Raw genomic sequence first — 14,733 nt, forward strand, 5'->3', positions numbered from 1 at the left:
ACTTAGACATTAATCCAATGACTGACTATTCATTATTCAGTGACTAATTAAAAATTCATATGCCATAACGAAACAACGTATTAATTCATTTCTTGAAAGCTTTGGCAAACCTGGAGATGCTGGACCTAATGTTGCGTAATTGCACTTTAACAAGTACAAATCTTTCCAATGTGACTGTGACAGTCCAATTACACTGGAATGTCTAATGGCATTCGGCTAACCTAAAGCAAAAAAACTATGTGGGTTTGTCTGTTCCTTGAGCTGGGAGAACATAGTGTGAAGACCGGTGGGGCCAGGATTCGATCCCTCGCTGGCAGGGGGATTGCATATATGCCAAGGGCCGCAGCCTTAACGGCTTTACCACTATTATGTTCCATCTTTCATCATTACCTTTAATGATATACATTTTGAACAGGTGCAAGATTAGCTCTAGTAGAAATGCTTAGTCCATCTGGTCCTTCATGTTCATTTGCTACACTAGACGGCCCGCTATGGCTACAATATGGCCAGAATGAGAGTCTCTGCACAGCGAGAGAACAGATTCACAGCACGACTTACAACTACAGTACCCACCACAACATCCCTCTACCCATCAACCTCTCTCTGTGTTGCTGACTCCATACTTTAGTCGGTGGTGGGTTCACCCCTGAGATACCATCACCCAATTTACAGAACACTTGAAAAGCGCTTACTCAGCTCTTTTACTTTCCTTGGGGAAAAATCCACTGCCAGGTTCAATCACTTCACTCGAGAATGTGTTGAATCGTCTTGGATATTTTTTTCGAACGCTTGACTCAATTAGTTATTGTTTTTCAGAGTTTCAAAAACAAACGCAATGCTCAAATGGTTTGCCAAATCAGATGGTTCAATTCATGTTTTCCGTACATTTACTGCGGCTTTTTGGGTCACCACTTAACACCAGCCAGCGATTACACGAGCCAGAAACACAAGAAAACTCCAGTTTTAGGTGGGTCACTCCATAAAAAATGTGCCAACCCACTGAGCGAGCGTTCGCCTGAATATGAGAAACGGTCTATAGGATCACATTTGTTTGCTTTGAATGAACAAATTTCCCCCCTACAATTTAAAGTTGAAGCTAACATCACAACTCCGTGGCCTTGTGGTTATCGTGCCTACCCTGAGATTGGACGGTTGGAAGTTCGATCCCCAGCCGAGTCTTACCAAAGACTGTCAAAATGGGACCCGATGCGTCTCTGCTTGGCACTCAGCATTAAGGCGAAATATTAGAGGTAAGTCCCTGCGATAGATAGACTAGCATCCTGTACTTGTACATCGAGCTGCCTCACGCTACAGAAACGGGAGACAGGCTCCTATGAGCCATTCTGGCCCGCTCGTGCAAGGCAACTTAACATCACAACACAAAGCACAATATTCCCTCGTACCGATTTCATATTTGGTGCCAGCCACGTTGGCCGTAATGGTCCCCTTCTTCTTCTTGGTGCGGACCTTCCTTCTCCCACTGATCTGGTGGGAGCCCGCAGATGGCCCGTTCATGAGGGATGGTCCTTGATCCTCTGAAGGAGGGAGCCACAGTACAAGATTAGCTACAGTACAGGGGTGAATTCACTACGAACCAAAAAAAGCAAACGGGCAGAAACTCTAGTTTTCGATGCAAAACATTTTCCTGTTGTAAAATGTTTTGCTACAATGTGCACTAATTAATAACCCCAGTACAGGGTGGGAGGATAGGATGTAGTGATTGGTTGGTTGGATATTCATACAGCCATTGTCTACAGTCCAGTTGTGACTCAATTGGATGCAAACGGACATTCAAAAGGAAAAGAGAAAGGAGGCCCTGCTCTGTTATGCTGGAGGTGACCCTGCTATTATTATTCGCTGGGCGTGCATACATACTAGACATTGAGGCGTTGTCAGGCCCCGCTATTAAGGCATCCATCGCAGTGTGTGTGTGTGTGTGTGTGTGTGTGTGTGTGTGTGTGTGTGTGTGTGTGTGTGTGTTTGAGAGAGGAGGGCATCTCAGCTCTATGAGGTAATTGGCCGTGTCAGGCCTGGAGAGTAGAGGTGTCATACTCACCTCCATCGTCAGGGGGAGAGGGCATCTCATGGGCCGGGGGATCAAAGGGGAGAACAGAGCACTCTGCCAGGCTAGCGGCCGAGGGGACACCGGGCAGGGCCCTCCAGAGACACTACTTATGTCTTCCCTGTCTGGACAAATTTGGTTACGGCAGCCCAGAGCGAGATCATCTGAGCACCAGCCTCTCCTCTTCCCTCAGTCTGGTCATGAAGGTAGTGAAGAGGGGACAGCAGAGGGGTGGAGGGGGGGACCGGGGAGTGGGACTCCTCCTTAGAATTCAGCACAGCCACAGTGCGTTTAGAGCCCGCAGAGAAAATGATGGATGTGTCGGGTGTCTAGTGCCTGTGGAGGAAGAGAAGAAGAATACTTTTTTTTTTACAGCCAAGGTTGAGGAGGAGAATAACTGCTGCTTGGCTCCATGCATGCTTTGCTCTTCGCTGCCCTGGACAACCTTTCGATGTGCAGCACGCATAGATCTCACACTATATAAATCAATCTGACACGAAGCGCTGTGTCCCAAACGGAACCTTATTCCCTATGTAGTGCAGTACTGTTGACGAAGGCACATAAGGTCCAGAGTAGTGCACTATATAGGGAATAGGGTGTCATTTGGGACACATCCGAAGCATTGCTATGGAATGAGTTCACTGTGACAGAGCTTCACTGTATGGAGCTGCGTGACTGAATACTGCACCCCTCAGGCGCTATAGCAGACGTACAGTCATGTAGTAATTAATGCAATTCCGTAATCACAACTAGCCCATATACAGGACAGCTGCATGGGAGAGTCATTAAATATTAATGCGGCTGTCAAATAAAAGGGTTTCAGGCTTGTCCCTCTTCTCTCTCCACGTCTCGTGATCGTGCCATCTGTGCCCGTTAATGGCTTGAGTGAACACAATCAGATGCAACTGTTGTTGAAAAGTAAAAGGAGGCTATCAAAATATCTGTAGCTCATTTTCTTATTTTGTATGGTGTCAATTGTGATCAACAGTATTTTTTTTTCGATTAACCATAGCTTATTTATTTCAACAACAAAAATGCCACTGTAGAGATCAACAGTAGCCTGTCGTGGTCATATTGTGAAATGCTCTTTAAGTGATTCACACATTTGCCTACACAACACAGAAAGAACAACACAAACACACACACAAACATACACTACCAGCAAGCTAAAGCCAAGCAGCTCCATTGATTCCATCAAAATCAGCGTAATTAATTCAAATGGGAAAACAATCCAATCACATTACTCAAATCACTCAATAACTCCCGGTCACTTCTATCCAAACAACGGGTTGCTGTGCTCTCTACCCTCTATTCACAGTGAGGATGGAGAGAGTGCAGCGGGGGGGGGGGGGGGAGAAAGGATGAGCTGAACTGCTGACACTACCTCTCCCCTGGGTGTTGTAGCCTACTGTTCTCTGTTTCTACCGAGAGATAGCCAGAGAGCATTCACCTCCCGGTGTCATATTACCCCTCTATGGCCCTGAGGCCCCAGGCAGATATAGGCTAGTGCCAAGGCGCTCACATTTTTTAGTTACCACTATCCAATGTACAACCATGTTTGTTCATATTCCTAATATCTCCCATATATGAAATGAATGGTTGTGTAAAAATATTTTTCTGCAAAAGTAAATAGATTTGGTGACATAACTGGCTGGAGGGTGGATGGGCCACATAAGCTCATGTAACCCAATATTGCAAGCTCTGATATTGCAACAGTTTAGAGAAAAAAAAGTAGTCAGTTGTCTGTCCTACGTACACAAACAAACAGCATTAGGATATCGTAATGCATCTTAGAAATATAGACCTGTAAGCGCAGAGATACAATATGCAGAAATGTAAACTATGAATATTTATGACGAATGTAAGCTTTACCTCTTCGTAGCTGATTTATAGACAACTGTCCAAGTCAAATTTGCTCTCATTCAGTGCTGTATCATCCGGCCTGACAAAAATACATATAGTTGCACATGTTTTTTGATGTTTGTGGCTCGTGTAATCTGCTCTAAGGAAAACAAGTGGGCTCAGACAATTTGATTTTTTTGGGGTCCAAGGTTCCTTGAAAGATTGTTTTATTTTAGCCCCTACTCTTGTAGTCAGGGGCCACCCCAGATTATCTTTGGGGCCACCATGGATTTTGCGTCAAATGCAATATGGCTGCCATAATACCATTTGATGGAGGTTAAATCACATGTAAATTTGAATTTGGTAATCACGCCCATAGGGACTGTTTTGTTGTAAATCTAATTTATCCTGAATCCAATATGGCCCACATGATTACACTCAAACACCTTTGCCTGCGTATACACTCAGTGGCCAGTTTATTAGGTGCACCATCCCGTTCACAAAAATGATTTGCGCCTACAGACAGTGAGTCATGTGGTCACGGTTTGCTATATAAAGCAGGCAGACAGACATCGAGGCATTCAGTTACTGTTCGACTGAACATTAGAATGAGCAATACTAGTGACCTAAGCAACTTTGAGCGTGGTATGATCATCGGTGCCAGGCGCGTAACAGTTCCAGTATCTCAGAAACGTCCTCCTGGGCTTTTCACGCAAGACTGTGTCTAGGGTTTACCGAGAATGGTGCGACAAACAAAAAACATCCAGTCTGCGGCAGTCCTGTGGGCAAAAACAGCTTGTTGATGAGAGGTCGAAGGAGACAAACCTGCAAATAACGCTGCAGTACAACAGTGGTGTGCAGAACGGCATTTCGGAACGCACAAATCATCAGTCCTGCTATTGCAGCAGACGAACACTCTGGGTTCCACTCCGATCTACTAAAAACAAGAAGAAGCGGCTCCAGTGGGCACGTGATCACCAACACTGGACAATTGATGAGTGGAAACACATCGTCTGGTCCGACAAAACCCGGTTCCCGGTGCTTCATGCTGATGGCAGAGTCAGGATATGTCGTAAATAGCATTAGTCTATATACCCATCCTGCGTGGTGTCAATGGTACAGGCTGGTGGAGGTGGTATAATGGTGTAGGGAATGTATTTTTGACACGCGTTAGGGTCCCTTGACACCAATTGAACAATGTTTCCATGCCATGAAGAATTCAGGCTGTTCTGGAGACAAAGGGGGGTCCGACCCGGTGCTAGATAGGTGTACCTTTTTACACAACCGTACGTTGCCCTTGTTTATTTTGTATTGAATGTGTTATTCGGTCTTTATGAAAGGGACTCATAAGGCTCTTGGTATATCTAGGATAGGGTTTCCGTTAGAAAAATGTGGCGACGGACATTTGACCAGTGCATTTTTAAATTTACCCGACATTTAAGAAATTTACCGGACCCATATGCATGGGTTGCGTAACCAGATTACGGTGTCCACCCACGGTTCTCAGAATGAAATCCCAATGAGAAATCCCAATGAGAAATCCCATTTCGTGTATGGTAATTAATCTTAACAGAACATGCAACTCGTATGCAATGGCGTGCGACATTCTTACCGAATTCCGATGAGCAATTTGAAGATGTCCTCCTGGGCATCGCCAGCAGCATACCACCCTGCATACCACTGCTGGCTTGCTTCTGAAGCTAAGCAGGGTTGGTCCTGGTCAGTCCCTGGATGGGAGACCAGGTGCTGCTGGAAGTGGTGTTGGAGGGCCAGTAGGAGGCACTCTTTCCTCTGGTCTAAACAAAGATCCCAATGCCCCAGGGCAGTGATTGGGGACACTGCTCTGTGTAGGGTGCCGTCTTTCGGATGGGACGTTAAACGGGTGTCCCTCTGAGGTCATTAAAGATCCCATGGCACTTATCGTAAGAGTAGGGGTGTTAACCCCGGTGTCCTGGCTAAATTCCCAATCTGGCCCTCAACCATCACGGTCACCTAATAATCCCCAGTTTCAATTGGCTCATTCATCCCCCTCCTCTCCCCTGTAACTATTCCCAGGTCGTTGCTGCAAATGAGAACGTGTTCTCAGTCAACTTACCTGGTAAAATAACGGTAAAAATAAAAAATAAAAATAAAAATGTGTGAATACATAGGCTGTGGTGTCCATAAGGCTAGGGGAAGCTTTCTCTAGAGTAAATTGAATTAAATTGCCAAAATTGGCCGTTCAGCCATCGCTCATTCATATATTTTTATGTACATATTCTTATTCATTCCTTTACACTTGTGTGTATAAGGTAGTTGTTGTGAAATTGTTAGGTTAGATTACTTGTTAGATATTACTGCATGGTCGGAACTAGAAGCACAAGCATTTCGCTACACTCGCATTAACATCTGCTAACATTTTTTACATTTACATTTTAGTCATTTAGCACGTTCTTATCCAGAGCGACTTACAGTAGAGTGCATACATTTTATTACATTTTAATACTGAGACAAGGATATCCGCTATCCCTACCGGCCAAACCCTCCCTAACCCGGACGACGCTATGCCAATTGTGCGTCGCCCCACGGACCTCCAGGTTGCGGCCGGCTGCGACAGAGCCTGGGCGTGAACCCAGAAACTCTGGTGGCGCAGCTAGCACTGCGATGCAGTGCCCTAGACCACTGCGCCACCCGGGAGATACCATGTGTATGTGACAAATAACATTGATTTGGATTTGATTTAATTAGCTTACTCCTGTCTATGCAGAGATAAATACAATCATTCAAAATAGGCTACTACACCAGAAAGCATGATCTTTTTTGGTTTTGTTTTTGTGGTTTGTTTGAACTTTCATAGCCTACAGTCGGATGGGCGCGCAAATTGGGCAGAGCAAGCGGCAAATACCAAATAGATTATTGTTGTGTTGCGACTGTCAGTGAAAAGCAGAGAGACCCAGCCAGGCATATAGCAGTATTTCTAAATACAAAATCGCAGAAAAACTGTTTGGAACACAAATGGCTATTGCTGTAAAGAGAAGACAATGGAAATACTTAATTGAGAGAAAAGTAGCCTAATATTGACCATATCCCCGGTGAGTGTACATATTCAGTCTTTGTCAATGGGTCAAACAAAATGACGATGGACGTCATTGTGTTTGTGTCTCCCCTTCTCGTAGGCCTAATACACGTCATTTTTCCCTTCTGTTTGTCAGTGTCAGTAGAGTAGGCTACCCTGTAACTTTTGTCGTAAATTTTTTATTTTTTTTGCTAATGTCTCCAGTCATATACTGTATAGTGTAGTAGAACTGCATGAAATGTGTTTATAAAAGGCTAACATTTTCCTGTGCAAAGAAAGGAGAATTTGATGTAGCCAAAAGCCTACTCTAAGCCACTGCGAACCGCATTGAACAGTCTTCTTGGCGAACAGTGATTGATTTATATAATTCGCTTAAATTATGACTATCCAATCGACTCATTACATTAGGAATAGTAGACTATTTTACATAAGTCTGTGAGGATGCGTGAAATTCTTTATTATAAAGGTGCATATTTATGGTGACAATTAGCTTCCTCAAACTTGAAACTGCCCACATGAACTTTTCCTCGGCAAACAAGACGAGTAACGAACAGCAAAATCACTAGCCTATGTCAATCTACTATCCCCTATAGTAGAATAGTTGACCTGTTCTATTGGTCTGCTTGTCCTTCAGTGCGAGAAAAAAATGGCCTATTCCAAACAGACTCTGGGACAGTTCTGGGGCGATAGATCCCAAATTCATACAACCAGTAGGCCTAGGCTACATCCACCCCCCCAAAAAAAAGCAATGAGGCTCATACAACAGATCAGACCGTTTAGTATAAAATGTTGAACAACTATAATTTCTTCACATTATAAGCGCAGCAATGCGCACGAGGCAGCAGGCTACGCATGAATGTTTGTTCCATAACGCAATTAGAGGGAAAACACCATTGTGAGCGGTTTCATGTGACAGAGATGAAAATAACCATTTGAAACTTAGAAAGAGCAGAGATCTAAATATGCAACAAATATCATAGGTTGCTAATATATGACTAGGATTGTGCCTTTGGTTACTGGACAGTGAAAGAAAGTTGATTTGAAAACCAATAGAACATGAGAGAAATGCTAGTTTCAATCGCATATGGAATAGAGGTTGACCGTTTAATCGGAATGGCCGATTAATTAGGGCCGATTTCAAGTAACAATCGGAAATCGGTCATTTTGGATGCCGACTTTTTTTTCTACACCTTTATTTAACTAGGCAAGTCAGTTAAGAACACATTCTTATTTTTCAATGACGGCCTAGGAACGGTGGGTTAACTGCCTTGTTCAGGGGCAGAACGACAGATTTTTACCTTGTCAGCTCAGGGATTCAATCTTGCAACCTTACGGTTAACTAGTCCAACGCTCTAACCACCTGCCTCACGAGGAGCCCGCCTGTTACGCGAATGCAGTAAGATGCCAAGGTAAGTTGCTAGCTAGCATTAAACTTATCTTATAAAAAACAATCAATCAATCAATCATAATCACTAGTTATAACTACACATGGTTGATGATATTACTAGTTTATCTAGCGTGTCCTACGTTGCATATAATTGATGCAGTGCGCATTCGCGAAAAAGGACTGTCGTTGCTCCAACGTGTACCTAACCATAAACATCAATGCCTTTCTTAAAATCAATACACAGAAGTATATATTTTACTTCTGTGTATTGTATATATAAACCTGCATATTTAGCTAAAAGAAATCCAGGTTAGCAGGCAATATTAACCAGGTGAAATTGTGTCACTTCTCTTGCGTTCATTGCATGCAGAGTCAGGGTATATGCAACAGTTTGGGCCGCCTGGCTCATTGCGAACTAATTTGCCATAATTTTACGTAATTATGACATAACATTGAAGGTTGTGCAATGTAACAGGAATATTTAGACTTATGGATGCCACCCGTTAGATAAAATACGGAACGGTTCCGTATTTCACTGAAAGAATAAACGTTTTGTTTTCGAGATGATAGTTTCCGGATTCGACCATATTAATGACCTAAGGCTCGTATTTCTGTGTGTTATTATGTTATAATTAATTCTATGATTTGATAGAGCAGTCTGACTGAGCGATGGTAGGCACCAGCATGCTCGTAAGCATTCATTCAAACAGCACTTTCATGCGTTTTGCCAGCAGCTCTTCGCAATGCTTCAAGCATTGCGCTGTTTATGACTTCAAGCCTATCAACTCACGAGATGAGGCTGGTGTAACCGATGTGAAATGGCTAGCTAGTTAGCGGGGTGCGCTAACGTTTCAAACGTCACTCGCTCTGAGACTTGGAGTAGTTGTTCCCCTTGCTCTGCATGGGTAACGCTGCTTCGAGGGTGGCTGTTGTCGATGTGTTCCTGGTTCGAGCCCAGGTAGCGGCGAGGAGAGGGATGGAAGCTATACTGTTACACTGGCAATACTAAAGTGCCTATAAGAACATCCAATAGTCAAAGGTATATGAAATACAAATCGTATAGAGAGAAATAGTCCTATAATTCCTATAACAACTACAACCTAAAACTTCTTACCTGGGAATATTGAAGACTCATGTCAAAAGGAACCACCAGCTTTCATATGTTCTCATGTTCTGAGCAAGGAATTTAAACTTTAGCTTTCTTACATGGCACATATTGCACTTTTACTTTCTTCTCCAACACTTTGTTTTTGCATTATTTAAACCAAATTGAACATATTTCATTATTTATTTGAGGCTAAATTGATTTTATTGATGTATTATATTAAGTTAAAATAAGTGTTCATTGCTCATTCAGTATTGTTGTAATTGTCACCATTACAAATAAATATATAAAAATTGGCCAATTAATCGGTATCGGCAATTTTGGGCGTTTTTTTATATGCCTTGTTTTAGTATGCCTTTAAAATTGTTGATTGGGCTTATTAAAGTACATGTTTCACTCCAGCAGCAGCAAACCGCCATTTGAGCTGTATAAGCAGCTCTAGGCTAAAAAGCATTATTTCTCAACGGGATTGTTTTTTTCTCCCGGACAATTGGCAGGCAGCAATTTTATTTATCGTCTTTTTTCGGGGCCAAAAGCCGGCTATTACTGGCTTACGGAAATCCTGATCTAGGACTATGAGTGGCACTGCCATGCCTCGGTTCTGTTTGAATACCTGAAGACAAATAGCTTTTCAATGTGTGTCCATGTTTAAATCCCATTCACACAATTACAGCATATCAACAACGTCTCCCTCTTTTCCCCCACTGAAACTATACTGAACAAAGATATAAACGCAACATGCAACAATTTCAGGACACCTACAGCACCCGATGTCACAGGAAGGCCAAAAAGACAAATCAAGGACATCAACCACCCGAGCCACGGCCTGTTCACTCAGCTACCATCCAGAAGGCGAAGTCAATACAGGTGCATCAAAGCTGGGAAACATAAGAGCTGTTTGGGAAACATAAGAGCTGTGAAAAAACATGGTTGTGTTTCATTCTACCTCAGGTAGGTGTTTCTCAAAAGACAAATCCCAGGCAGGCGGACAGAGAGACAGACTACAGCTCTCCACTCCAGCTCTCCCCAGGGAGTACAAACTAGAGGTCGACCGATTAATCGGAATGACCAATCGGTATATCGGCATTTTTGGACACCGATCATGGCCGATTACATTGCACTCCACGAGGAGACTGCGTGGCAGGCTGACTACCTGTTATGCGAGTGCAGCAAGGAGCCAAGGTAAGGTGCTAGCTAGCATAAAACGTATCTTATAAAAAACAATCAATCATAACATAATCACTAGTTAACTACACATGGTTGATGATATTACTAGTTTATCTAGCTTGTCCTGCGTTGCATATAATCGATGCAGTGCCTGTTAATTTATCATTGAATCACAGCCTACTTCGCCAAACGGGTGATTTAACAAGCGCATTCGCGAAAAAAGCACTGTCGTTGCACCAATGTGTACCTAAACATAAACAACAACGCCTTTTTTTAAAATCAAAACACAAGTATATATTTTTAAACCTGCATATATAGTTAATATGCCTGCTAACATGAATTTCTTTAACTAGGGAAATTGTGTCACTTCTCTTGCGTTCTGTGCAACAGAGTCAGGGTATATGTAGCAGTTTGGGCCGCCTGGCTCGTTGCGAACTGTGTGAAGACTATTTCTTCCTAACAAAGACAGCCAACTTCGCCAAACGGGGGATGATTTAACAAAAGCGCATTTGCGAAAAAAAAGCACAATCGCTGCACGAATGTACCTAACCATAAACATCAATGCCTTTCTTAAAATCAATACACAGAAGTATATTTTTTTAGACCTGCATATTAGTTAAAAGAAATTCAGGTTAGCAGGCAATATTAAACTAGGGAAATTGTGTCACTTCTCTTGCGTTCATTGCACGCAGAGTCAGGGTATATGCAGCAGTTTGGGCCACCTGGCTCGTTGCGTACTAATTTGCCAAAATTTTACGTAATTATGACATAACATTGAAGGTTGTGCAATCTAACAGCAATATTTAGACTTATGGATGCCACCCGTTAGATAAAATAAGGAATGGTTCCGTATTTCACTGAAAGAATAAACGTTTTGTTTTCGAAATGATAGTTTACGGATTTGACCATATTAATGGCCTAAGGCTTGTATTTCTGTGTGTTATTATAATTAAGTCTATGATTTGATAGAGCAGTCTGACTGAGCGGTGCTAGGCAGCAGCAGGCTCGTAGGTATTCATTCAAACAGCACTTTACTGTGTTAGCCAGCAGCTCTTCGCAATGCTCAAGCATTGCGCTGTTTATAACTTCGAAGCCTATCAAATCCCGAGATTAGGCTGGCAATACTAAAGTACCTATTAGAACATCTAATAGTCAAAGGTATATGAAATACAAATGGTATAGAGAGAAATAGTCCTATAATAACTAAAACTTCTTACCTGGGAATATTGAAGACTCATGTTAAAAGGAACCACCAGCTTTCATATGTTCTCATGTTCTGAGCAAGGAACTTAAACGTTAGCTTTTTTACATGGCACATATTGCACTTTTACTTTCTTCTCCAACACTTTGTTTTTGCATTATATAAACCAAATTTAACATGTTTCATTATTTATTTGAGACTAAATAGATGTTATTAATGTATTATATTAAGTTAAAATAAGTGTTCATTGCTCATTCGGTATTGTTGTAATTGTCATCATTACAAATAAATATATAAAAATTGGCCGATTAATCGGTATAGGCTTTTTTTGGTCCTCCAATAAATCGGTATCGATATCGGCGTTGAAAAATCATAATCGGTCGACCTCTAGTACAAACTCATCTATTAATCTACTACTGTATGCATCTGTCTGTATGTGTCTGTTACTGTGTGCATCTGCTATTGTGTGAGCCCAAAGCTGACCCTGCCAGGAAGAAGAGTCCCACACGGGGGAGACAGTAGGGGGATGGGGTGGAGAGACAGTAGGGGGATGGGGTGGAGAGAGCAGGGGGTAGGTGTAAAGTACTGTAGAAAGAGTTACAGGTAAGCACTTTGTATGTGCAGGAGTCTCCTCATTTGTACGGAGAGGGTATGAGTGAAAGAATAACGGTTTAATTCAATAAAATCGGATTCTATTACACGTTACAATCCCAGGACATTTTCATTGACATAGGCCTAGCCTACTTATTTATTCCAAGGACTAAGCAACCCTTAAGCAGGTCAAGGACAAGTCCTGGGTTAAATGGCAGCTGTTACTGTTATGTTATTTTTAGGGTTTTTTAACCTTTATTTAACTAGGCAAGTCAGTTAAGAACAAAGTCTTATTTTCAATGACAGCCTAGGAACAGTGGGTTAACAGCCTTGTTCAGGGGCAGAACGACAGATTTTTACCTTGTCAGCTCGGGGATTCGATCTTGCAACATTTGATCTTGCAATCTTGCAACCATGTCATGTAATGGCATCTGCTAAAGAAAGAGAATAGTGTCTATTAGGCTATGTATAGGCCAAGTCTGCTTTCATAATCCAGCCCCTCTCTTGCTAGGTTTCTCTGTCTGTTTGCCTTTGCCTCTCTGTCAGTCTGCGCCTCTGTCTCTGAGGTTGCCTCACGGGTTGGTAATTGCATGAACAACCACAAGAGGGCCTACTTGAATCATATTCAGGCTACACTGTGCTATTACGCAGAGTGAACGATTATAAACGAGCTAGGCCTGTAAGATAATAAATAGTATGGTACCAAAGAAAGATTCTACGTCAATTCAGAGCACAATTCCGACCATTTTTTATTACAACCAGATGTTTGTCATTTTATTGACTATAGTCCTACAAAAATTATACCATACCATTTAAATGATTATCACATTATTAGGCTTCTATTTTATTGATTTTCCTGACAACATGATTTGTGCTTGCTTATTATCCACAACCTTCAGAAAACTATTTAGACGGGCAGAGGGACATAGAAAGGTGGCACTGACATGCCGAATGGCTGAGTTTCTACGGACGCTGAGCCAGAGTGAGCTCATGCCAATACCCGCCCTCTAATGCCCGATGAATTAAGGAGTCATTGTCAAGGCCAGTTCCTCTCTATCCCTCATTCACAACAAATGTGTGTTTTGTTGGTCTGTCGCAGTAAAGTGCTACTCTGGCTCCCCATCCTGTCCCATTAGCAGGGCCTAGATATGCTGGGACTTTGTAACACTGTTCTCTGCTGGTCATGTTCATTTTATGAAAATAATGGCTCACATGTCTTATTCAAGACAGGAAGGCTGACCGTTTTCTATCACACATTGTAGAATCCATAAAACAGATAGGTCACGTCTTCATTTCAAAACAAGAAATTAGCCTACGGATTCAAAACCTTTTCTCGGTCTCCCTGCACAAGAAGGAGCTAAAAAGACACAGCAAAAGGTTGAATACTTAAAATGTCTTAATAAAAATCTGAGCCATACAATAGTGTCACAACACTGTCTTTACAAAGACCCTTCAGAGCTAAAAGGATCTCCGCAAAGGATTTATGCATGTCTGCCTACACATGAAAACTTGTTTTCAAAGCAGAACGTGGAATAGAGGGGTCTGAGAACACCACTTAAAGGCCCACTCTGTGATATTTACCAGAGGTGTGGACTCGAGTCTTGAGCTAGCACAGTGAGAAGGTTTTGTGGTTTTGCGAGTGTGAAACTGAATCTGGGAAATATTTGATTATTTTGGCTATATGTCTAAAGATAGCTGTAACATCACACTAACTTAAATGTTAAAGATGTAACATATTCTGGTGAATTAATAATTATATTTGTGAGGAAGAAAAAGCCTACAGACAGATCATGCTTTCCATCTGACCAGTAAGATTGCTCTGGACCCCAGAGAAGGTGTCAATGGGACGTGATATCCGTAGTCGATATTGACTGCTAACATGAATGACTTTCAGCTCAAAATGCTGATGTGAAACAGTTTATTTCTGTATCTTGCATTTTGAAAATGCATCACCATTTTTGGCTGTAATGCCAGGCCACATTTGCGCAGCGTTGGTAGGTGCATGTTCACCCTGTGCGCGAGTGCATGTGCGTGTGCTAGCTCCTTTTTGGGGGTCGCGGGTCAAAAAAAAAATGGAAACCACTGTGCTAGCGAACAGATTGCTGATTTGATGTACAGCTATTGGATCGGGTGCAGCGCAAATGTCAAATTGTAGGGGAGATGCCATAAATGAATATGCAGCTCCAAAACATTTAGGTGATCAAGAATATTAACCGTTTACTTTGCAAGTTCACCAGCAATGGGGCATCAAGCAACAATTACTAGCATAGGCCTACTGTTTTTTGGCATGAAAGTGATCATTTTCTTGTGAAGCTTTTGCATT

General features: G+C 42.2%; 1 protein-coding gene across 3 annotated transcripts in view; it reads right to left on the reverse strand.

The window, feature by feature from the left end:
* ttll7 (tubulin tyrosine ligase-like family, member 7) overlaps positions 1 to 14,733 on the reverse strand; it is a 125,424-nt gene that overhangs the window by 101,120 nt on the left and 9,571 nt on the right. For 2 of the 3 annotated variants that reach the window (XM_024004537.3, XM_024004539.1), the window contains exons 2-3: positions 2,057 to 2,398; positions 1,404 to 1,535 (exon numbers count right to left, since the gene is read on the reverse strand). In XM_024004537.3, the coding sequence (XP_023860305.1) occupies positions 1,404 to 1,535; positions 2,057 to 2,081 (157 nt within the window). In that variant the 5' untranslated portion in view covers positions 2,082 to 2,398. Of the gene's footprint in view, positions 1 to 1,403; positions 1,536 to 2,056; positions 2,399 to 12,770; positions 12,845 to 14,733 lie in introns of all 3 variants that reach the window. The other variant, XM_024004538.3, reaches the window with a different exon arrangement.

The sequence above is a fragment of the Salvelinus sp. IW2-2015 genome, linkage group LG16 (assembly GCF_002910315.2).
Source record: "Salvelinus sp. IW2-2015 linkage group LG16, ASM291031v2, whole genome shotgun sequence".
NCBI classification, from domain to species: Eukaryota; Metazoa; Chordata; class Actinopteri; order Salmoniformes; family Salmonidae; genus Salvelinus; species Salvelinus sp. IW2-2015.